The following is a 24,600-nucleotide window of genomic DNA, read 5'->3' on the forward strand; positions in this document are numbered from 1 at the left end:
AAGTATAGTAGTACAGACGAATGGTATTTGTTAAGCATCTATACGGACACCTACGTAGCTGATGAAAGCGCACACGCTCGACGTCTAAAGTATCTAACACTGTGCGGATCTCCGTAATGCGGCATCTGCAAAGCAAGCGTTCACGAGCATTTACGCAGCCAGCATGGGCACGCAGGCGGTGAAGCTGTGGCTGGAGAGGGCAGAGTGCGTGGAAGCCTTCGCCATGTGCTCACTGAAACAATTTTGCACAAAAACCACTATAGAACGAATTAAAATATGTATGTATAGTAGCAAAATACGCACAGCGTATTATTACGGTTGTTTCTCGCAAAAACCAACATGGTTTGCAAACATGAATGGAGCTAGCCATTCAGCGCATGTGGGGGGGGGGGGGGGGGGCGTTAACGCAGGTGGATGCAAGTTTATTCAAAAATCAAAGAACACACTTATTCACCCGCGCTCTCATATGAGATCACAGCACTAGCCGAGCGCTGAATGCGTTTTTTGAATTTATGAGCGAGTCGCCGTCAAGTAGCCCGAAATGACCCGACTGCAAAGCACTTTTCTGTAGATACACATGGCTCGAAGCATCGAAACAATCTCATCGGTCACAATGCACACCGTGCGCATTTTTGATCGCGAACAACCGTTCTCAGTTCACGAGTCGGCGAGCTGCACTTATCCAGGGCCCTTCACGCCGAGCTTGAAGGACCCTGGATAAGTGCAGCTCAACTAATTCATTCAGCATGATATCATGCACATATCACGAGAGTGCCGTTTGGGAATGTTTTCAGTTCGCGTGCCATGTTGTCATTTCTCGTCTAACGCGTCACATTTGACCTTGCGGCGATTGGTAACCCGCTGGCGCAGATGTATTGGGGTGGGTGATCTCGCAGGGATTACAGTCAGAGCAGAGGCAGGGAGCGAGGGAGGGCACCTTGTGTTCATCAGAAGTTTTATCGTTGTCTAAGTTTAGATCTTGGCTCACAGGCGGCTTCTCAAGTAACAGGGCTCGCGGGGCTCACTTCAGCCACTCCACACTGAGACAGAAACAGAGCTCCACGCAGAGCTTTGAAGGGAGGCGTGCAAAGGCACAGAAAAGTGGCGGAGTCACAAGAAACTAAGAGGAGAGGGAAGGAGAGGGGCTGGATGCTGCCATATAATGAGACATTCTGAACAGGGGACACAGACGTAGAGAGAGAGAGAGAGAGAGAGAGAGGAAGAGCACAAGCCGGACTATTCTGTTCGGAAGCAAGTCACTCGCTGGTCGTCGTCGTCATCATCAGTTGAGCTCTGCTTGTTACCCGCTGGGACCGGGACAATGACAGAGGAACCCGAAGTGGGAGTCGACCTCTGTCCAACCTCCGGGTCTGAGCAACAGGCTCCACATTTTCTGCAAGACGTCATCTTCCATGGCAAGTTTCAGGTGAGTTTCTCTACAAACCAGGGAGCACAAGAAGAGTTGAGACAAGGCCGAGCCGCTGAATGAAATCCGTACAGGTAGACACGAGGACAGCAAGGACTGTCCACGGATACTTGGGATATTAGCATTGTAAAAAAAAAAAGTACAGGTACATCAATTCGACATAACCTCCTTATGTCCGTCAATATAAACTCACGATGCTTTGCCACACACTGTTCGGACTCACATTAACCTTATTTGGGATTGTAGTTGAGGTCCAATAGTTTCATACCGACATACCGGTACACGTCAGGCTGAATCCTGAGGAAATATGTATAAAATGATACGAAAGGCATGAAACAGATGCCCCAAAATCCCAAAACTTGTCTGCAAGTTAGTTAGTCAGATTTTAGTTTTGAGTCGAGACCATGATTGCATTGCAAACAACACAGGCAGCGCAATGCAATAAAAAGAAAACAGTGGCACCCAGCAAGAACGCGCAGTGCGACGTAAATGACTTGAACAAAGAGAAATATTCTTCTTGGAGAGCATCAGATTTTCTCACCCGCCGAGGTTATCTAACATAACCCCGGAGCTTTTTTCCGTTATCCGCCTCGTGTTCACGTCGAAAAATGACACGACAAAATAATCCATCGCAGCATTTGAGGACTTGTACATGGAGGATTCCCGCTGTCTTTCCCCGGACAGTGTTGACGACCTGCCACCTTGCACCGCCCACCGCTACCTCAGTCCGCGACGAGGATCAAACCAGACTTAGATCAAAACTGCAGCTAACGTAGGACTCTTCTCTGGTGGTCCGGGAAGCAGAGAGCTCACAAAAGATTAGAGCTGAAAGAAAGGAAGAGGCCTCCTTTATAGAAACTCCGTACGCGCAGATTTGATCCTATCTACGAACTGCGCGCGAACCTGGAGCTCTTGAGGATTCCCGAATGCTTTAAATGTTTAAGACCACTTTTAAAATCACACCGCACAGTCATCTTCAGCAGATGAGCACTCGAAGGACTTGACTTGATGTTGAGATTGAAAGTTGAGTCCTTCGAGTGCTCAGAACCTTGCGGCGATGTGGTCCCAAATGGTTTGCTTTTCCCGTAATGCAAAAAACGGCCTGTTGACTCACTCGACATTAGATGATTGGTCCGTGGCATAAAACAAGTCACTATTTTCGTCACACTTGAACACGCAGATGTCATTCGAGTTGCTAAATACCTGACTGCGGGGCCTGGTATTTGCACCGGGCTGTTGCACCTCTTCAGTGCTGCAGGTGTGTGTGCGCGCACAATGTCTCTTCGCGAGTGTCTCTATGATTAGTGTCCTCGTCCTCGTGACCTTAGTGCTTTGCCTGACAGCTGACAGATGTTTCTTTTTTTTTGTTTTTTTTTTTGGTTGCTAATTTTAAGTAACACATGGATATGCACATGGAACGGATTCAGCAGTAAACAGGCCAGTTGCACATTGGTGTCCACCTGCCAGGCCGTTGGCCACTGTTGTCCAGCCGTCCCTCTGAACAGTTTATCTTTGGTCAGGGTTGAAACTCTACAAGAAGCTGGCATGGAATTGACTTGTTCTTTTGGTGAAATAGTTACTAATTGTTATTGCTTGGTGTTCAGACATTTAACGTCTAACTTTTCCGGAGCTTTGGCTTCCTTTTGTTGAATATAAAAAGGCTTTTGTGGAAAAACTTGTCCTTCTTGGGGACTGGTTTTTGGACCCTTCCAGCCTTGGTGGATGTCCACATTCTTTGATATCAGGGTTTGTTTTTTTCTCAGACTTGACCCAGAGCCACATAACAGCAATAGAATATCAAATGTAATCAAATTTTCTTTCAACATTTGTAAGTCACCAAAGTCATAAACAGGAAAACCCAAAGACCTTTTGCCAGATGACAGAAATGACACAGTTTTGAGTGGCAGCCACCTGTAGCTCCGACCTGAATATCAGATGAGCAGCAGAATATATGAAATGATCACGGTGAAACACATTGAAAGAACAGCCGGAGCCAAATTCAATTCAATTCAATTCAATTCATACAGCGCCAAAAGTTATCTCAGGGCACTTTTTTTTTTTAGCAAAGTTCAGTTTTAGCTGCTGAATTAATGTCATTATTTGCTGCTGATGGTGATGTTTGCCCACTGAATACGAGAAGCTGCTGCGTGAATGCTTTCCATGTTGCTCTTTTGCTCTACAAAATAAAAGAGTCAGGAAGAGATTTGTTAAGGTCAGAGCTGAGGGAATCCAGGTATTTTGCCAACCCGCGAACTGGATACAACATGGAGGCAGCTACCGGAACCCCAAGCCCACCCGTGACTAGTAAACCGATCTTGAAGTGTAAAATGGGTGGAGTTCCCCTTTAAATATTGCCGCGTGTGCTCTCTGTGTAGTTTGATCTGTTGACACCTTCCCTCAGATCTGCAGCCAGACTTTATGAGTGGACTTCGTGAGGAGAAATACTGTATTAGGCTGACACAGCTCATAATTCACACACTATTTATGTCTCGTATAGAATATACTCGGAAGCGCCACGGTGGGCGCAGCAGCTGCCACCCCTTCTACGGCGCCTTGCCCGAGCTCCCGAAATCATCATTTTCATTCATCCTGTCATCCGTGCCATTCGAATGCAAAGTCATAGTGCTCCCCACCGCGACTAAGACCCCGAAAAATAGGGCCCTGTGCCAAACGTGGGAATCGCACAGCTGCGCCCACACACACAGCGAGCCAGCCCAACAGCTGACGGCCTGCTGCATCTGGAGCTCGATCTGTGGACACTTCAAGTCAAATAAGCCCGGTGTCCTTGGAGTTATTGTATATCCGGTTTTAGATGATTTACATTGTTCCGTACCGGTGCAGGAAGCAGTGAGTCCTTTATGAAGCTAGACAGAAAGTAAGGCTGCATCCAAATGTCTGGACTTCACTGGACTTGCGAACTTAACCATCACGTTCCCAGGAAGTCCAAAATCCACAATTCATCGAGTCCACAGGGGGGCCTCAAGTGGACTCTCTGTGGACTTCCAGATGGTTTAAGCACATTTCAACTACAGAGGCAGTTCAAAGCGCTTCACTAGGCAAAGACAAGCATTAAAGCAGTGCGGCAATAAGTTGTAAGTGGCCCCAAATGCAACAAAAAGGAAATAAAAGTGCAGTGGAGAGACCAGTCAGTCAAAGGGACAGGAGGACAGCGGAGGTTTTTATTTAGATATGAACAAACAACAGCAACACAGATCTAAGAGCCCTACTGGGTTTACATTCTTCAAGGAGATCAGAAATGTGTTTTTGATGAAACTGGCAGCGCTGTGCTCTCTTGAGTTCTCGTCAGGCAGCAGCATTCTGAATGAGCCGAAGTCTCTTTTTCAGGGCTTTTTTTTTTTTTCCGGGAAGACCAGACAAGAGACCGTTAACAATAGTCCCATCCTGCTGGCAAATGAAGGCATGAATGAGTTTCCCCTAAATCTGGTCCGAACATGACACCTCTGAGACCTGGTTTAGTTGTTATGGCCTTGATGTGGCTATCAAAACGCCGAGATCTCTAACTTGATGTTTTGATCTTTTATAGGTCTGGAATCAAGAGTTCTGTCTTGTCTTTGTTTAACTGAAGGACATTTTATTGCACGTGGCTCTTTACTTGCTCTAAGCATCGACAGAGTGAATCTAGGGGACCACAGTCACTTGGTGAGAGAACTAAGTAAATCATAGTTTGGGCTTCTCTAGCATACAGCATATTGCCCCAAAGACATTAACATTTCATGAGGACAACAATATTTGATTAACCTTTCAGACTTGTATTCCATAAGACCCCATGGTGACCTACTGTGAGGGCGCAAGGTGCTGAACGGCAGCATCCCTGGTTCTAGTTCGGCTGGGCACCTTTGTTGGATATCATTCTCCATCTCCTACTCCTCTCATTTCCTGTCTTCCCTCTGCTGCCCTCTCGTTTAAAGATATCAACAACAAAAAAAAAAAATATATATATATGTATAAATGACACATGAAATGATGAAATCAGGGCCTCTCAATTCAAAACCAAGACCCCAGATTTGAATTGCTGCTATACTGTCTGCAAACCACCAGATGTCACTGTGCGTGAGTTCAACGCCCCAAAGCTTCAAATCCCCCCCCCCCCCTCCTGCAAAAACAGGATGAAGCCCCATAACTCCCATGGTTTCACCCTTAGTCCACCCCTATCTTGTAGAATTTTGAAACCCCAACAGGTTTTGCTCAGCTGTGGTGCTATCTCATCTGCTAAACCAGGCGGAAACATATTTTTTTTAAAATGTTATCTCAACAGGAAAAAAAGAATCCTGCATCCATGAAACATGAGAGAAATGTTATGGATCCTGAGCGTACAGCATGAACCATTTTGCTTTTCTTTTTTTTTATGTCAATGGCACCTCAAAAGCATCACACGTATGAAAGAGTATTAGGGCCAGGTATAAGATGTCGAGAATAAAGTTGAAATTTCAGTATGAGTGAAAGGCATGAGAAAACAAGAAGACAAAGTTTAGGGAAGCGAACTGAACATGAAAACACTTCTAATCAGGCATAAATCTCACCTTTGTTGTGGCTTGCTGTCCACACAAATCACAGCCGCTTCCCTGCGCTTTTCAAAGGGAAGCACACTGGACTGAGACGGTCCCAAACAGAGCCAAGGTGGCTGTCAGCGAGGGGGGAGCAGAGTAGGCAGCCACACTGTTTCCACAAGTCAAGATAACTGCCTAAATGTTATCTAACTAAATGTCACATGTCATGGAATCAGCCTATAAGCGTATGACTCAAAGCAACCTATTCTGTTGTGTTGTATTACGCTTGTATTGATTTATTCTTTCAACTTTGATCTTTAAAACTTGTCAACTTTATTCTCAACATTTCGACTTTATTCTCAAAACGGAAAAAAAAAAAAATCTTCCTCCTTTCATTTTATTCCCCGTATGCCTAGCCCTAATACTTCATTATGTCTTTCATGGTATTGCAATACCGATATCGATATATATTGACAGATATCAGACAATTCCAGATACACATTATGTGCATTATCTGCACCTTCAGGAGAGTCGGAAGGGAGGAATCAAGACATGTTGAAACCCTTGTTTGCACAGAGTCGCTGTGATTGGCTAGATACGTGCTGGCTAACCCTGATTGGTTGTTTGATTCAGACCGGGTCCAGTTTTTTTTTTTTTTTTATAAACTAAATACAAAGGGGCAGGTGTTCAAAATGAGTTATTTCAACCAAAATTATAACTCAATAATATTGCCTGCTGTAGCTTTAACAAAAGCTTTCTTGCTAGCTAAGGGGCTGTGACCATACAGCACCATGGCCGGCACAGGAGGTAGAGCAGGGTGGAGCGGGTTGGGGGTTCGATCCCTGGCTTTCCCCACTGTCATGTCAAAGTGTCCTTGAGCAAGACACTGAACCCTAAGTTGCTCCTGATGGAGACCAGCACCTTGCATGGCGGCTCAGTCTCCATGAATGGGTGAAAGACCCTTACCATAAAGCGCTTTGGTTGAAAAGTTTGCTTTATGTGTTGGAAGGCACCCATACCCTCCTCTGACCCCAGAGGAAATCATGGCTAAATACTACCACCTACTGGCAAAAGAGCGTAGCAGGACATCAAATTTTTTTATGACAAATAGAAAAGGAGTTGCTAACAAATCATATATGAATATTTTAGGACTTATAAACAAAACTGCTCACATCAACAAACAAGCACTTCTGCCTCTACATGCAGTTTCTCGTGTCCTAAATCCTCTCCCTGTCTGTCCCCATGTGCATGCTGTCAGCTGCTGAAAGCTCTAACCCCAGAGGAAGACACCCACTCCCAGCACGGCCTCTACTTCCAGGACGGTCAGCGGCGCGTTGACTACGTCCTCACCTACCCTGTGAAGAAGCCGACCGGGGGCCGCTCCAGCAGACAGTCATCGCACCTGCTCACCGAAAACGCTGTCGCCCGCAGCCTACGCCGCGGCCCCCAGAGCCGCGACGAACATCTCCGACATCACCAAGCACAAAGGGCGGGGGGCTCATCGTCTCTGCCGCCGTCACCGCCGGTGGCTGACGTGGAGCTGGGCTGCCCGGGAGAGACCCTCAGCGTCCAGGAGGATCAGAAGACGTTCAGGAGGGAGGAGTTCGAGGGGAAACTGAGAGACATGGGTCTGGAGCTGGAGAGGGACGAGGACGTGAGTTTGCGTCTTCACCCGTTCATTCTTTCCAGAAGCACTCTTAACTCCACATAACGTCCATTTCTAACAGTGCCTGTAATCTGCTTTACAGACAGAAAAGGTAACATTAGCACAAGTCAATGCACCAAAGTTGGAAACACAATGTTGAAGATTCTGTTGAAGGGATTGCTTATAAGTCCCAGCTGTGATGTTGGGTGGCTACCTTGTGACCACACCCAGCTGTGCATAGTGTCCCATTGTTCTGATGGCCCATTATTCCAAAACCCCAATAGAGCGCTGCAGCAGAGGGGTCGTATTTCTGTAGGCAAACCCGAAAGTTAGCGTCGCCCCTGGTTCCCTCCACAAAAAGCCAACGGGATTGTTCCGTGGGATTTTGGATTATTGCAGAAAATAAGCTACTTACACTGAAAAACGACACCAGGGACGCATTACTTCCCCGTCACTCAACCTAAGGTACTCCTGTCCACTCCTGACCAAGCTTTAGAGTCCTCATCCTTTTACACCATATCATAACAAACGGACAAGTCCGATAGTTAGAACACAGTCGCTACCGGATAGTCTTCTCCTCATATACAAAGAACTTTTGATCATACGTCCTTGGACGCCGAAGTGAGTGTCTGATCTGATGATGATGGGTAGAACAGGCGTTTCCTTTTCATGTCACTGGAGGCGACTCAGATCTTGCCATTCTCCAGGCTCATGTTCGGGGAGATATGCAACATGGGTTCCCTCGTACATAAGCTGGCCTTTTGTCTTGGGCAGATCCAGTATTTTATGTTTGTCCCAATAGCGATGAAGGAGGTGAACCACTACGGAACAGGGTCTCTCCCCTTGATTTGGTTTCGGGGGCCAGAGTGTTGTGAGCCCAGAACTTCCGGAAAAAAAATCTGAAAGAAATGTTATCAGCTTCCCGCCTTGACACTTGCCCTGAAGGTTCCGGCGTGTTTTAGTTAGCGCCTGCTGTGTTTTTGCCAGTGTTCAAACTCTGCCCATTGTTTCTCCTAGACACTGCTCCCTTTATTCCTATTTACTGTTCACCTCAGATTGGTTGTGTGTGAAGTCGGCCCAGCTCATTTGTCACCTCGTCTGGCATCATAAATGCACGGAAAGTGATTTATATTTTAAGCTTTACCCCACAAGTATTGACTGTCCAAATGTTCAGAATATGAATGAATCAACCGGAGTTGCCTAAACTTATTATTATTATTATTATTATTCCAGTTTAATGCTAAAACAATTAGATGATCAAAATCAATGGCCATTCATTTTGCTAATCAATTAATCAAACCCTATCATAAGATTTATAAATATAAGATATTTAAGTTTTTTTTTTATTTGCCTTTACGCAATGCACAATGTAATGCAGTTGTAGCCCCCTTCCATTCTGTACACATCAAAAATGTATAAACAGATATTCAAATATTTCAATTAGAATAGAATATAAACAAGAAAATAGTCAATAAAATGTAACAAACTATATAAAAGTTGCACTAAAGGAAAGAAATGATGGTGAATGTGATATGATGCGAGGATATACTGCTTTTCTCTACGTTATGTTATTGTGAATTGAATATCTTTGGGGTTTGGACCGTTGGAAAATTGTGATGGGACATTTTTCATTTCTGACATTTCATAGACCAAATTATCAATCAACGCATTAGTAATAATAACACTTCAGTACATGTGCGGATGAATAGATGTTGGAGTTGCGCAGCCCTCAAATGCTGTTATCAAACAGTAATGTTAGCTCGGGCTAGGGTTAGCTAGGAGACATCCACTTCTGAATGTCTTCAACACTTTAGGAGGCGGCCAATTGCTTAAAAACTATTTGCAGTGTTGCAGCTTAGATATATCTGAGTATCAGCCGCATAAACGTGTAAACTGATATTCTGCCTATGTATAAGATGTCCTAATGCCAGCATATAAATAGAAAATAAGGCTCCCCACAGCAGCGACTTGAAATGGCTGACCTGAGGTTGCCCGTACCACGTAGAAGGCCTTGATTCCTGTTTTCCTCAAACTGGCCCGCGAGGGCGAACACATCCTCCCCATTGCAAACACACTCATTTTTGATATTTTGGGTGATCACCCGTGGTGGCGCAAGCTCGGCTGAGCGCGGTGTAATGTTGCGGAGAGGTTGAATACGTTATTATTAGAAGAAATGCAGAATCAGCTGTGGGTTACAAGCAGTCTACAGTTACTCTCTGAATAATCTTTTAATTAACACCAACACGGCAGGACAGTATACATCCACTCTGCGCCTGTTACACTCACAACTGTCCCTCGTGAAACGATGAAAGGTAGGAACTAAAATGACTCTTGGGCAAGCAACTTAAATGTTACACATGTGAATATATAAACGAAATCATAGTTGAAGTGATATGAATGATAATGAAATGCTTGTTGCGTATAATAACGAAACATAAATCTGCTAATCCAGAAAAATATTGTGTGTTATTGAGTCTTTTCACAGTATATTGTACAGCTTAATAAGCAACATTTAGTGTGGTAAACTTAAGAAATTAAAACAACCTAAAAAATAGAATGTGTCCAGTAACTAAGGTTACAGCAGCAGACGGGTGACACGGACCAGAGGAGCGAGACTGTGGGCTCTATTTTCGTGAAAGAGGACGCAAATGCACGTCCAAACTCCTGGCACAGGCGCATCTGGGTGTGACCGGCACATATAGTAATGTCAGCCCCTTTAAAGGCAACAACAGGTGAAGCTGTTGGGAGAGAGGGTGAGGTCTCTGAGAGAAAAAAACAAAATATAAACCTGCAACACGGCATGTTGGCAGCCTGTTACAGTCGCTCCTGTCTGTTTTCTGTATTTTTTCTTTACTTTTTTTGAATAATAGTATGAAATGAAATGTGACAATTAAGACAGTGAAATATGGGCCAACATGAACTTGTGGAACTCTTGACTGAACTGTCTCCAGTCATGGACCAAATTGCTGGGTGGGTTGTCCACAGTGTACTTGCATGCAAGTACCTGGTATTCCATTTTTCAGATTTTTCATCCTCAAAAGTTTCTGTTTTGTCTTTCCGATGACATCAAAACACGTGCGAGTTGTGTATAACTGAGCTGTATTTGTTGCATGTCTCTTAGGCCAAGGTCTCAGGGGTGGGCTTTGTGAAGATTCATGCTCCCTGGAATGTTCTCTGTCGAGAGGCCGAGTTAATGAAACTAAAGATGCCAACCAAGAAGGTAAGACTTACCAGTCGTGTTTCCATTCAAATCAACTAGTTTTTCAATTGAATTGTATTTATATAGCGACAAATCACAGCAAAAGTCATCTCATGACACTTTACAAATAGAGCAGGTCTAGACCGACTCTTTATAATGTTATTACAGAGACCCAACAGTTCCCACCATGAACAAGACCTTTGGCGACGGTGGCAAGGAAAAACATTTTAGGAGGCAGAAACCTCGAGCAGAACCAGACCCTAGGTGGGCGGTCATCTGCTTTGACCGGTTGGGTTGGAGGGTCAAGCGTAGTTTCATCTAGACTGCACGCTACAGTACAGTCGACGGAATGTCCTCTCCAAACCTGTGTGTATTACGCACAGCTGGCACAGTGTGGATACCTTCGTTAATCATTTAAATCTTCCGGCGTTGGCACCTAACCGATTTTGGGGCTTTCTTAACCGGCAGATCTCCAAACCCCATTTCGCATCTGTTTGTTTAATGAAATACTGACTGTTTGTGGACGGATAAATGGATATTCTTTATGTCTATAGGTCTACCTAAATTAGTTCACAGGAGTAGAACCACATGTGGAGTTTAAACATCACATATTATGCAAAATGCCGTTTTTCATGGCTTGTCGACATAAATATGTGTCCCTGGTGTGTCTAGAGACCCCCAGAGTGTGAGAAAAGAACATTCGATTGGTTCAGTTGGTCCCTACGTGAAGTGCATCGCATTGTAAGGCTACGATAACCATTGTACAGTTAAGTGGGGATCCCAGAGACTACTGTGATGTGAATGAGCTGTGGGGTTTGTTGTTGACTGAGCTGAAGACAAGCGTGTCTGACTGCAAGGAGGGGGGGGGGGGGGGGGGGGGGCATAAGATGCAGTGTAAATGATACAGCTGTTTAGGACTACTGGCAACAAAGACAGCCAGATTAGGGGGATAGGTGTTCCAGTGTTCGGAAGTGGGGTCTGTTGCCTCCTGTACATAGTCAGGGCTGGGCTATAGTGGAGTGCAGTAGCAGTGTACCTTTTAAAAAATTTGCATGTGTGTATTTTAGGAGTGTTTTAATAGTAGGGGGAGGAAAAGCAGCTGGGGAGATCCAACTATAGATCCAAGGCAGGATAGTCAAATGGTTTTCACCTTACTGTAAATAGGTGGAGTGTGGATTGCAGTGCTTGTTCTGTATGCTTTGACAGATTAATTGCATTGCCTCCAGTCAAGATGGTGATAGCGTGCCATGTTTGAGTGGTGTGCCACTCAAACATGGCAGTCCTTGAAGTTTGTTTTACGTGAGAGTTAAAGGACATGTCCTGATCAAAGACAACTCCGAGATTCCTCACGGTGGCGCTGGAGGCCAGGGCAATGCCATCTAGGGTAACAATATCCTTAGATACTGTGTTTCTGAGGTGTTCAGGGCCAAGAACAATAACTTCAGTTTTGTCTGAGTTTAACTTCCGATAACTACAGGTCATCCGGGTCTTTATGTCCTTAAGGCATGCTTGGAGCTTAGCTAACTGATGAGGTTCTTCTGGCTTGATCAATAGATATAACTGGGTATCGTCCGCATAGCAATGAAAATGTATGGATTGTTTTCTAATAATATCTCCTAATGGAAGCATATATAAGGTGAATAGTATTGGTCCAAGCACAGAACCTTGTGGAACTTGGAGTGCATGGAGGATTCATCGTTAACATGTACAAACTGAGATCGATATGATAAATACGACATCAGCTTAGTATATATATAAAATAACCTTGACTTGAAGTGTACGTGTGCTCTGTTGGGATTTCTAGGTGTATGAAGTTAAACAGTCGAGCAGTGTTGTGGAGAAGATCAGCTCTCTGGTCAGTAAAGTTCTGGAGCCTCTCCGCCCTCATGTTGAGGAACACCAACCCAAGAACATCAAGCACCTGTCACACACTTTCTCCAGGGAAAAACAACACCTGTAAGTAAACTTTTACACTTTGATGGAAAAAAAAGTTAGACCCTTGGAGCATAACATGATTGTACAGGCCGTTGTAGTAAAAGAAAAAGTGTTACCAGAGGGGGGTTTCATAAGAGAGGCTTACTGTGAGCAGGACTCGAATTAACCTGCTGCGCCCGACTGGCCAGAAAGCTTCAGAGTCAGCAAGCTTGATGAATTATTTCCAAACATTTTAAATGAAATGAATGACTTTCCACTTTTTAAGGTATTTGATATCACTTCAAATGAAGTTATACAGTATGAAATTAATCTTTTTCTTACCTAATGGGCACTGTCCCAGCATTCAGCACACGCTAGCATACAGCCGTCATCTAATTACAGTCTTTTACAACTGCTAACTCGCATTTCTCTGTACAACAACACAAAATGCATTCAATTCAATCTTTCAATTTTCTCACTCAAACTCAACTACTAGGGAAAACCTGCGTATTTACACGCCATTTTGCACACCTTTGCATATTATTGTAAAAACGATTAAATCTACGTTCAAAGCTATACATAACACAGGATTACCGCGATCTGCTACATTTGCCAGCCTCTCAGTTCCTTTTCGATTTCTAAGGTGCGTTATCAACGGGCGCAGACCAAAAATGCCTCTGGAAGCCACAACCCATCAGAGCAACGAAACCTGTGACGTAACGGAAGGCCGCTAGGCTAGGTAGCTAGTTCCAACAGCCAATTCACACGGCTTCTTGTTCAACGTGATACACAGACGTTTGCTATGACAACGCTCGCCATTTGTACTTAAAGTGAGCTACCGTCCAGTTCGTTTTGATACTGACGCTATAGAGGATTCAGAACGTTCCAACGACACTTAAACCCTCCCCATATTAGATATATGGTTGGGATTGGCCTGGGCCAAGTTCGAATGGAAATCTGTCTGAAGAGGAGAATTCTAATTCTCTCATGGTTGAAGAGAGGAGACGACCCAGAGCTGCAGTCTCAGATGAGATAGATCAGAGCCACTATAACTGATCACGCCATAAACCATGGTTTATTAATGAAAGAGGCGGGTCTGAGAGTGCAGCCAAATACACAGCGCTCACGAGTGGTATCAGTCGTGCAAAATGTCCAGCAAAACCAATAGGAACGATGTGCATTCTACAAGAGCATCTCACTGAACCGCATATTTCAGTAGTGTAAATTGAGCATGAGGGGCGAAAAAAGAAATTGTTGACTGTGGTATACACTACAGAAACAATTCCGAACCTTAACAGACAGCAACAAGTGTGTGTGTGTGTGTGCTTTTGTGTTTGTGTGTATTAACAGGTTTGACCTCTCAGACAAAGATTACTTCTTTGACAGCAAAACCAGGAGCTCAATAGTAAGTTCACCGGAGTTTGCCTGTGATGCGTCCACCAACACCAAACACATCCACTTGTGCATGACTGTGGCTTTCAGCGAACACATTTTTTTTCCGACAGATATCATGAAGTTAAACCTTCCAGTTGTTTGTTAGAAAGACCAGCAACTGAAGCTAAGAGGGAATCCAAGTGCAGTCTGGCAGCTGTTTGTTGTCCAAGACGAGGGGAAGGATTATCGTCCAGTCCGTCCCAACGCGTCTCTGTCATGTCATAGCATGATTATTGCTACTGCAGATTAGAGCTTTACCATTGTTTTACTGTAGTGTTGATTGTTAAAAAAAAAAAAGTACACACACATATTTTCCGATGGATATGTTCTTTAGCAGCATGGTGAAATGAAGTTCCTCTGTTTTTCCTTCCTTTTCAGGTTTTTGAAGTACTAAAAAGAACAAAATGCAAGGCCAAGTACAGCATGGGTATGTCTGGATCCCTGTCTCTCTCACGGCTTGACACAACAACATTGGACTGATTGAAATGAACTTTTACGTGCGTTTCAAGTATTAGAATTACTACTACGTACAGTAGTAAGTAGTTTCTTTTTTCTTCTCTGAAAGATAGAACACAGGTGTGGTTCTTACCAGTATATTACCACCGAGAGAGTCACGTTAACGCCATTCAAACAGGATTCGTGAATTAATGGGGTTAATACGGACAGCTGTAGTTGTGGCGAGCCACCAGAACAACGCTCCTTAACTAATCATTTTGGATGGTGTTCAGCGCAACACAACAACAGACGTGTTGTATTAGCCAACGCGTTAACCGTCCTATTGTTTTTGCCCAGTTGTTCCCAAAGCACGTGCCGAGGAAACACGGGGTTGCCTAAGGAAGGGGGTGCTGCGATATACATTTTTTTAATGTGAAATAGGTTGGTGCAGTATGATCGAACTCAACTACAGCATTTGAGCACTTTTAGTAACATTTCACCATATCAAAAACCCTGTTAAATATGCTATGCTTATACCACATATGCCATTACACATGTACCGTTATACATAGCAACATATCACACTTTGGCGATCAGATGAGCAAGTCTGTAATCTTGGCGGTATACAATATCTTTGGTGCGCCAGAGGACAAGATTTAGGAGGGTCCTGACATCCCTTCCCAGGCAGTTTAACAGCCGGGACACACAACAGTCACGACTCGCATTTGTGACCCCAAAGACACTCATGGGTGTAAATGACCCTACAGAGGTTAAATGCCCGGGACTCCCCTCCTTTCAGTCAAAAACTGAGTATAGAAAGTGTAAAAATGGTTGAAATATCATTAAAAAAAAGTTCTAATGCTCGATACAAGTGAACTGTATACAGACACGGCGAATTAATCATGACGTCCACTGATGAGCAACCTTGTCCCTCCTCCTGGTCACCTTTATGATCCTGCAGAGCCTGTGGAGTAGCCTTGGGCAGTTCTTGGGCACTTCTTACATACCTTGTAGGGTAAATGGCCTCAATGAGTCTACTGCGGTCGCATTCACTGAAACAGGGTCTGAAGATGTGGAACCCACATTAACACCTGGTTCCGCGTTTGTTTTCTCTGGGCAGGCATCACCAGTCTCCTGGGCAGTGGTGTTTATACAGCAGCTTACCCGCTCCATGATGTGAGTAGTACTGATCCTGGCACTAATACATTATCATTGCAGTTCCAAATCATGTTTATATGCTTGTGTTTTACTTCAGCTCCCACCCTTTCTCAACATGAGTTCACCTCAGAGGATGAACAGTTACAGTCCGCGTACAGTAACTTCAGTGTTTCTGCTTCCTTTTTCAGGGAGATATTGAGGAGAGTGCAGAGTCCAACGACAGAAAGGTGAGAAAGGTATTCCTAAACTTATGGAAGCCGGTTTAAAAGTCACACACACACTAGAACCACAAAATACTCACCACTTCAACTTAAGCTTGGGACAAAAACATGTTGGGGTCAATGTTGTAACAGTGGATGGATGATACACAGTTTGAGGTTAGGGGTTAGGGGTTTTCAGATATTTGGTGTTATGCTATATTTTTCTTCAAAAGACCCAAACCGCCAATGAATTGATCCAACTAACAAGTATTGTGCGGATATCCAAAGCTTGATATATCTTTTCCCTCTGTGCCGTAGAGCTCCCTTTTTCTCAAAAACACATCAATGAGCCACACCAGCCCCCAGTCAATCCAACAAAAATACTCACCAAAGTACACCAAATGTGTACCAATACGCTCCTGGGAAAGAATCAATCAATCAACCACGCTAGTTAGGTTAGCATGCAACAACTGTCCCACTTCCACAATTGATGTTCAGCAGTACAGATATATGTATATACATAGTAAACATGAAGTCACAGTTCACTGTCAAGGAAATGGGAAACTCCACCCTAACTGTTGCATTCGAGACAAATATGGCAGTAGGAAGGCTAAAGGCAATAAAACCGGACAAATAACGCAACAAAACACTGTTGATTGTCTTCCTCAGCTTTTGTATGAGGAGTGGGCAAACTACAGCGTCTTCTACAAGTACCAGCCCATCGGACTTGTGCGGTAAGGCCGTATTTCTTTTGGTGTGTCATTTACTGCTAGATTGGGCTCTCATCGCTATGGAGTCTAATGCTTTAGGTTGGTTAATAATCGAAACCATTTGCATCTTTCTTTTTGTGTGTGTGTTTTTTTTTTTAGGAAGTACTTTGGCGAGAAGATTGGTCTGTACTTTGCCTGGCTGGGTCTGTATACCCAGATGCTGATCCCCGCCTCTCTGGTGGGGGTCATTGTCTTTCTGTATGGATGTGCAACAGTGGATGACAACATACCAAGGTGAACACACACACACACACACACATACACACTGTTTAACGAGCGCAGACGTGAAGCAAAGTTGGTGAGATCTTTTGACCTTGGACAACTTTGGACAACTTATTCTCTGCTGCTGTTTGTCTTGCTCAAACTGTTGCTGCTTATTCTAAGCTTCTTGCTTTTGTTTAATATACTTGATTTTTTCTTTTAAACAAGTTTTGGGCATCAATCTCATTAGCTATGATCCCAGAGAAATCTAACATGACACCCAGAGACTTCACTAGGACTGTTAGACAGGTTGTAGATGAAGTCCCGGATCTCAATCTCATGTCTGCGCATTGAGTACAGAGCTGGACTCAGGCCGTGGTTAGCCTAGCTTAGCATAAAGACTGGAAGTAGGGTGAAACAGCTCTACCCAAAGATCGCGACCATAGGTGAGGGATGGAACTTAGTAGTGGTCAGTCTACGATACCTGGGGGTCACCACGCCTAGGTCTCCCACCCACTCAATGCCTATCCCTGCAGGTGGTGCGACCACACAGGGTGGCGGCTCCGTGTAATCCTCTCGGCTCCTACTTTGCCAATTTGTTATGGGTCTGTGAGTCGTACATGATGTGCATACGCAATCAACTCTCACCGACCTGACCCTGTTTTAGTTGAGTTTGACGATTGAGGGCCACAGCTTGTGGTATCTCATTAGCTGTGTGTGTGTGTGTGTGTGTGTGTGTGTGTGTGTGTCTTGTGTTTCAGCATGGAGATCTGCCACCCAAAGAACAACATCACCATGTGCCCTCTGTGCGACAGAGTGTGCAGCTACTGGAAACTTAATACCGCATGTGGAACCGCGCGGGCCAGTCACCTGTTTGACAACCCTGCGACTGTTTTCTTCTCCATATTCATGGCCCTCTGGGGTGAGTGAACACGCAACACATCAGCCCACTCAAAAATACAGTCATGCAATCACTGTGCACTATATGAGGTCTACCTAGATCAACTTTGTGGTCATTTAGGAGGCTGTAGTTTGTGGTTCCGTTGAATTGACCCATTGTTAAACCATGGCCCCCCTTTTGTTTCTGTTACTGTATCTGTCAAGCTTTCCATTCAAGCACTGCATGTTTTCTCTACAACTGTGATATTCTGCTGTTCTGTACACCTAAACTACTGGGCATCACCTATGTTTATTATAGCCCATTCAAAATTACAGTACTAGTGTAGATCCAGGACCATCATTGCCAATCAACCATCATTAGCAAATCTATCCGGGCTCAACATGGCAATGGTGGTCCTGGACCAACGTAAGCAAATCTATCCGAGCTCAACATGGCGATGGTGGTCCTTGACCAACCTAAGCAAATCTATCCAGGATCAACATGGCAATGGTGGTCCTGGACCAACGTAAGCAAATCTATCCGGGCTCAACATGGCGATGGTGGTCCTTGACCAACCTAAGCAAATCTATCCAGGATCAACATGGCAATGGTGGTCCTGGACCAACGTAAGCAAATCTATCCTGGCTCAACATGGCGGTGGTGGTCCTGGACCAACCTAAGCAAATCTATCCAGGATCAACATGGCAATGGTGTTAGCATAGCCTGCTACCCAATTCGCAAGCTAATATAGCTACAGCTCTAGGTAGGTTAAAGACATGCGGTTAAGGATTTGTTCAGTTTTACTGAGGTTTTCGTTCAGTCGTACTAACTTGAATTTGGAAAACGTAGCAGCAGCAGCAGCACACTTATGATGTCAGAGAGCTGTGACCGGTTGATGGCAATGTCGGTCCAGGAACGACCCAGGAACACGTCCTACTTGGTTACATCACGTCGTGCATATCAGTGAAGCCGATGGAATTACCTTTTTTTTTTTTTTACCTAAATTATTTACCCAGCCAACTAGTCTTCACCCATATTACCGAACCATGTACTCAGTGTCTGAGGATTTGTCTAACTGGTTATTCTCTGGTTCAAAAGCCGCCATGTTCATGGAGCATTGGAAGAGGAGGCAGATGAGACTGAACTATGAATGGGACCTGACTGGGTTTGAAGATGAGGAGGTGAGTGGCTGCCCGAAGCATAGACAGCAGATTAGAACACCGATTAGAAAACATAGAAGAAGAAGGTGGGCTACACCTGTACTATACATATATTCTGCAACATGTGCGGTTGTAGAAGTACTGAACTGTTGCCCCCCCCCCCCCTTACAAAGCAACCATGATTCACAATATATCAGCCAGCATTTAACAGCAGTTTGGGAAGCACGGTGAACACTGAGAACACTAACTCAGCTGTAGCTGTATTTGCCATTTCATGATGACAATAACAATTTTGTGCGTATTAGTATTTACGCACATGTTTTTATTTCGCACTTGCTTTTGGCCAATGAAGCCAGCTTTGAACTGGATTGCATGGAATAGTGAAATGAATGTAATAATCTGAGTTACCTGGCTGTTTTTTTTACTAACACTACCCATCCCCTCACTCTCCCCCCCCCAATTCATTTTTCACAGGAAGCACTCAAGGTTTGGATAAATTCCTATTACTAGATAAACTCCTCTCTTTACTCTTTGTAACCTCTCTGCTGCTGCTGCTGCTGCTGCCGACCTCTGATCTGAAGTATAGTTCAACTTGCCCATCTGATATCAGCACGATGTTTGTCTGAAAATGTCTTGATGTTAGATGTCCAAACAGTACCAGAATTTCATCAGGCACAAAGATCTCTAAATAATTTTATATACACAGTGCTTAACAAATGTATCAGACCACCTGTCATAAAAATGAGAAAACACAAATATTTTAGAAGTCTGTCAAAAACGTGTTTCAAACTAAAAATTGTGTTGTTATTTATTAGGCAAATAACAAACTGGAACAACTAAATAGTCCTTATTCACATATATTAACCAAAAATCTTAATATTCTGTATGACCTCCTTTGGCCCTGATGACAGCTTGCATTCTTTGCAACCACTAAAACAAATGTTTCTGTTCAGGAATGCAAGTAAATAACTGTAATTTGGCTTCTCAATCAAAAAATAATAATGTGCTTTACTATTTGTTGCATTAAAGATATCATTTTGATTAAAGAGCTTGGCTTGCACATACTGGTGGATTAACCATTACAGAGACATCAAATATTTTGGTCATCAGCAATACTGTTCATTTAGGGCAGCGGTGGCAAACACCTTACACTGGGTGGGGGGGTCTAATACATTTGTTAAGCACTGTATATATATAAAAAAAGGAAGCCTTCTAAAGATTATGACACCCAATGCCAAATGTAGACAAACTGCAACGAGGACAAGTGATCACATGTAACGTTGCACACACTTGCACGGACCTGATTTCTAATCCCACAGTCGGCCATAAACGGACATAGACATGCCCTTAATCATCAGTTGTTGTTTTTTTTTTTTAAATATAACCTGCCATTACAGATTTTATTTTAAAGTGCGTCTTAATAAAAGCCAGGGAGATGGATGATACGAGGGAAAAACACCCCAAATCAGCTAAATTAATGAATACGATGAGTAATAAAATGAAACTGGTCTGGGGTGAACGTATTCCCTCTGCACATTCTTCTCTAATAAATACCAGTTCATATGCAAAATGGGGTATGCATGGCGCTCGTCCTTATACATTGTTTAAATATCTTCCTCCTCAATGGGGCATGATGCAATATTATTGGCATGGAGAGTTTTTAGCAGTACGCCTCCTGATGTCTTTCATTTCCGATATCTCCAAACGTAAAAACAGCCCAGGGGCCCACATTGTGTAAATGTGTATACACGCAAACCATGCGTACGCCATCTCCCCATGCATAAACACAGGAAGAATGTCCAAATTAAAACGCGAAATTGACAGTGTTAGCTCACGGCTAACACGGCTTCGTATTTGCTTCATAGTAACGTTACTTTGCCAGCTTCATCCCCGTCGCTCCTCTCTCTGACGGCCACGCTGAATGGAGCCTGGGATGGATGCAACTGCTACTATAGCGGATGGACAAAATAACATCAGCTTTCTGTCCGACGCAAAACGCACAAAACTGTAGCCTCAAGAATTGTAGGGTGGAATCAACACGCATTCTTTGCTTGTTAATGTTTTTCCCAGATATTCCCACTCCCAGGTTCCATCAAGCGCTATCAGCCTCGACAATATGATAACATCCTGCTCCCTTTTACTCTATTTACTCTACTCTCTACTTCATTTTCTCACACACTGTTTTCTTTTCACATCTCTGTCGTGTGAAAGCCCCCTTCCAGTGGTTCAGGTGGTGAGTATGGCTAGACTCTACTCTACTTGTTGTTGTCATTGAACGCCACACGTGCACCTGTTCTGCGTCCCTGCAGCTGTCGAGAAAACAAAGCGCCACCTGTTAGGGTGTGTGTGCGTGTGTGTGTGTGATCTATATGTATGTATATGTATATGTATTTTGAACTCTTTCCTAGTCGCAGTGTAAACAAACATCCGAATTCCATTGAACGCAGCAAATGATTTATAATTAGTTCGATGTGCAGTGAAAAACTGGTGAACCCGGAGCTCTGAATTTTCAGTTCAAACAACAGTCAACAAACTGTCCAACCACCGTGACAGCAGGACCTACCGACAGCGCTACGAACAAGACGCTACTCAAAACGAGCTTACAGGCCTCCTGAAATGCTGGCACCGTGTTAAGATATTGTTATATACGCTTGTTTTTCGGTGCTTATACACGACACTCACCTGGCGAAGACTTTTTTTTTCACTCTCTCCAATTACCCTTCCAGTCTTAAAGTAGAAAGATCAGTACTTTGGAGTGAGCATCTCCACTGGAGGATTAATACGGAAGCACAATTTGTGAGTCCGTGCATTGATCCCTTGGAAGGAGCTCATATTCAGAGGAATAACCGGAAGAAAAAAAAAAAGTTATCTCTGCGCACTTCAGTGTGGGACAGGTGTGTTGAAAAAAGCCCTTGCACTTATTTAGAATGATACTTCATTATACTTCATCGTCATACTTTATCAGGTTTTACCGGATGAAGTGTCATGTTGACAGAAACGTTCCTTCAGTTATTTGATTGCACTGAAAATGAAGACGTCCTTAGATGTTTTGGAACATTCCCACGTGAAACCTGTGGGATTAATTGCAAAACCATGTTGCAACATGTGGAAATCATGGCACCGCCATGGTACCACATGTTTTAGTATGTGGTAGCGAGTGGAGCACATGGTTTTTTCACATTTAATCCCATGGGTTTCACATGGGAATTTACATGGGCTTCACACGTTAAACCACATTAAATGCGGTTTTCATGCACATCCCGCCTGTATTTTATTTAAACGCCTCTTGGACAGAACAGCCTCTTCTACCACGGGGGAAACACACATCCATCTGGTGATTTTCACTTGAATTTCAACTGCTCTATCTATGTGTTTCGCTGTGTGTGTCACTGCCACAGGACCACCCCAGGGCCGAATATGAATTCAGGGTCATGCAGAAGTCTGTGAGCAAGGATCAGAAATCCCAGCACAAGGTAAGTATATATGGCAGGCGCGACATATTTACGCCTCTCATAGTTGTATGTCTTCGTTCATAGTTTAGTTTTAGAGTTGTTTTTCCACCTCTGTCTTATTTCATTAGTTTGTGTAGGGAGTGTCTTATGTCTGTATGTTTTTACATAACGTCTTGATTACAGTATAAAATCTTACAAGTGTTCCACTGCTTCCCGCCCTGCTTCATCACTACCCTGTTTGGGTATTGTATCTTCCATCGACTTTTTGACAGATTGTGAGTGAATCTAGTAAAAAAAGAAAGAAAAAAAGATCTTCCTATTCAACTGGCTCCAAGTCTGGAGGAGCATGAATGCTTTTGATGAAGGTCGAGGTCATGAACTCTCCGGTTAACAAGCTGGCTGCTGAAACAAAATGCTAGTACTCTAGGAGTTCAAGAAACAGCTTTAAAGAGTTTTGCTTTGTATACAGTTCTACTGAAGTTCAAGCTGCACTACCCCTTGGACGTTTTATGTTGAAAAATCAGCCAAATGGACTTGCTAGTGCTGCACCAGTCCTAGCACAGAGGACAGTGTGTCAGCATTCTCTCAACATCTACAGTTCCAGTGCGCTGCCCTTATTTATTCATTCATTTTTAGATGGAGAAGCTCACATGTCGAGACCGCCTCCCTGCCTACATGACCAACATTGTCATGATGCTGTTAATGGTAAGAAGAACCTGATTCTCTGCACGTACTGCACATTATTTGATGACTTACAGAAAGGTCGTGGAGCGAGGTTTTGATTATTTCCCCTCGCAGTCTACGTATTCCATTTGTCAAACATTTTCGTCGTCAGATTGGTGTCACGTTCGCCATTGTGTTCGGCGTGATCCTCTACCGGATTTCCACCAAAGCGGCCCTTCACATGAGCTCCAATCCGACCACTAGGAACCATGTGCAACTGACGGTTAAAACCACGGCAGCCATCATCAACCTGGTGGTCATCCTCATACTGGACGAGGTATACGGGGCTGTGGCGCGATGGCTCACTGTGTTAGGTAAGTTAGGTCAGGTGTAGGAGTGGCTCAGGGACTAGGTCCTTGTTAGTAACTAGCTTGAGATCTGTAAACTTGCTGCCACAGGAAGTGTGCCACTTTTCTAAAATGGAGTTCGGGAGTTGGCAGAGTCGCTGGTTCTGGGGTTAGATTCCGCACTCAAACTCAAGCTTTTATTAAAGCCAGGCCATGCTCATAAACGTTACACATGATTAGTCCTTGATATGCTTGATAACTAGTTCATTTGTAAATGACGATGGTCTCGTCCAATTTCTTGGATTCCCTCAAAGCTTTCGACTCGCTTGAACACTTATTGGTATTGGGCCATTCTTCTCTAATGCAGCCAGAAAGTTTTAGAAATGTGTATGACGGTGTCACATTATTGTGCATGGACCGTGCGACCTGTGTGGCTTGTTCTTTCATTGCAAATATCAAAAACACCTAAGAGAACCGTCTGCTCATTTTTAGAGGTCCCTAAAACAGACAGGAGTTTCGAGGAACGGCTCATCTTCAAGACTTTCATTCTCAAGTTCGTCAATGCTTTCACCCCCATCATCTACATCGCTTTCTTCAGGGGAAGGTTAGTAACCCACGTTGCATTTTAAAGGTGTCATTTATTTTGCAGCTCTCAGAATGACAGTCGCTAACATCTTCACCCACCATTGTTCAGTTTCAATAAATGATTTAATGATATATCTGCTTTTAACCCTTTCATTCATTTCCCCCATTTTAGACTGGTAGGCAGACCAGGCAGCTACCTGTATGTGTTTGAGTCCTACAGAATGGAAGAGGTAAGGCTTAGATCTGAAAAACAAGATCTTCTGTAACCACACACTAGCATTGGAGTTGAGATGCCACGGAGGGTCACCCATCTCTCCCACTGTTGAAAAGATCACCCTGACAATGGCCACTACCTCCCTTGACATCCGGTGCTTCTTTTTAAAATGCCTTTGTGCTGTGGTGGACTGCCGTTTTTTGGACTGTTTTGCAGTGTACTCATGGGGGCTGTCTGATGGAGCTGTGCATCCAGCTGAGCATCACCATGTTGGGAAAGCAGCTGATTCAGAACAACCTTTTCGAGATTGGGATACCGTGAGTACGCATCCCTTCAACTGTTTATCCCCATCTAGCGGTGGGTTACCGACTCCCCTCTTTTCAAGCTCCCTAGAGGAAAGAGGGAAAAT

General features: G+C 44.0%; 1 protein-coding gene across 1 annotated transcript in view; it reads left to right on the forward strand.

Annotated features, from left to right (window-relative positions):
- Nucleotides 1-1,319: 1,319 nt before the first annotated feature.
- The window catches only part of LOC139286352 (anoctamin-1-like), a 30,350-nt gene continuing 7,069 nt past the window's right edge, over nt 1,320-24,600 (forward strand). The window contains exons 1-19 of the mRNA XM_070907105.1: nt 1,320-1,426; nt 7,193-7,588; nt 10,701-10,799; nt 12,583-12,734; nt 14,043-14,097; nt 14,505-14,553; nt 15,682-15,737; nt 15,908-15,946; nt 16,589-16,653; nt 16,789-16,923; nt 17,652-17,812; nt 18,869-18,951; nt 19,405-19,416; nt 22,329-22,403; nt 23,019-23,087; nt 23,218-23,419; nt 23,885-23,996; nt 24,150-24,207; nt 24,408-24,508. Of these exons, the coding sequence (XP_070763206.1) occupies nt 1,322-1,426; nt 7,193-7,588; nt 10,701-10,799; nt 12,583-12,734; nt 14,043-14,097; nt 14,505-14,553; nt 15,682-15,737; nt 15,908-15,946; nt 16,589-16,653; nt 16,789-16,923; nt 17,652-17,812; nt 18,869-18,951; nt 19,405-19,416; nt 22,329-22,403; nt 23,019-23,087; nt 23,218-23,419; nt 23,885-23,996; nt 24,150-24,207; nt 24,408-24,508 (2,024 nt within the window). The 5' untranslated portion in view covers nt 1,320-1,321. The remainder of the gene's footprint in view (nt 1,427-7,192; nt 7,589-10,700; nt 10,800-12,582; nt 12,735-14,042; nt 14,098-14,504; nt 14,554-15,681; nt 15,738-15,907; nt 15,947-16,588; nt 16,654-16,788; nt 16,924-17,651; nt 17,813-18,868; nt 18,952-19,404; nt 19,417-22,328; nt 22,404-23,018; nt 23,088-23,217; nt 23,420-23,884; nt 23,997-24,149; nt 24,208-24,407; nt 24,509-24,600) is intronic.

Source organism: Enoplosus armatus, chromosome 6, assembly GCF_043641665.1.
Source record: "Enoplosus armatus isolate fEnoArm2 chromosome 6, fEnoArm2.hap1, whole genome shotgun sequence".
NCBI classification, from domain to species: Eukaryota; Metazoa; Chordata; class Actinopteri; order Centrarchiformes; family Enoplosidae; genus Enoplosus; species Enoplosus armatus.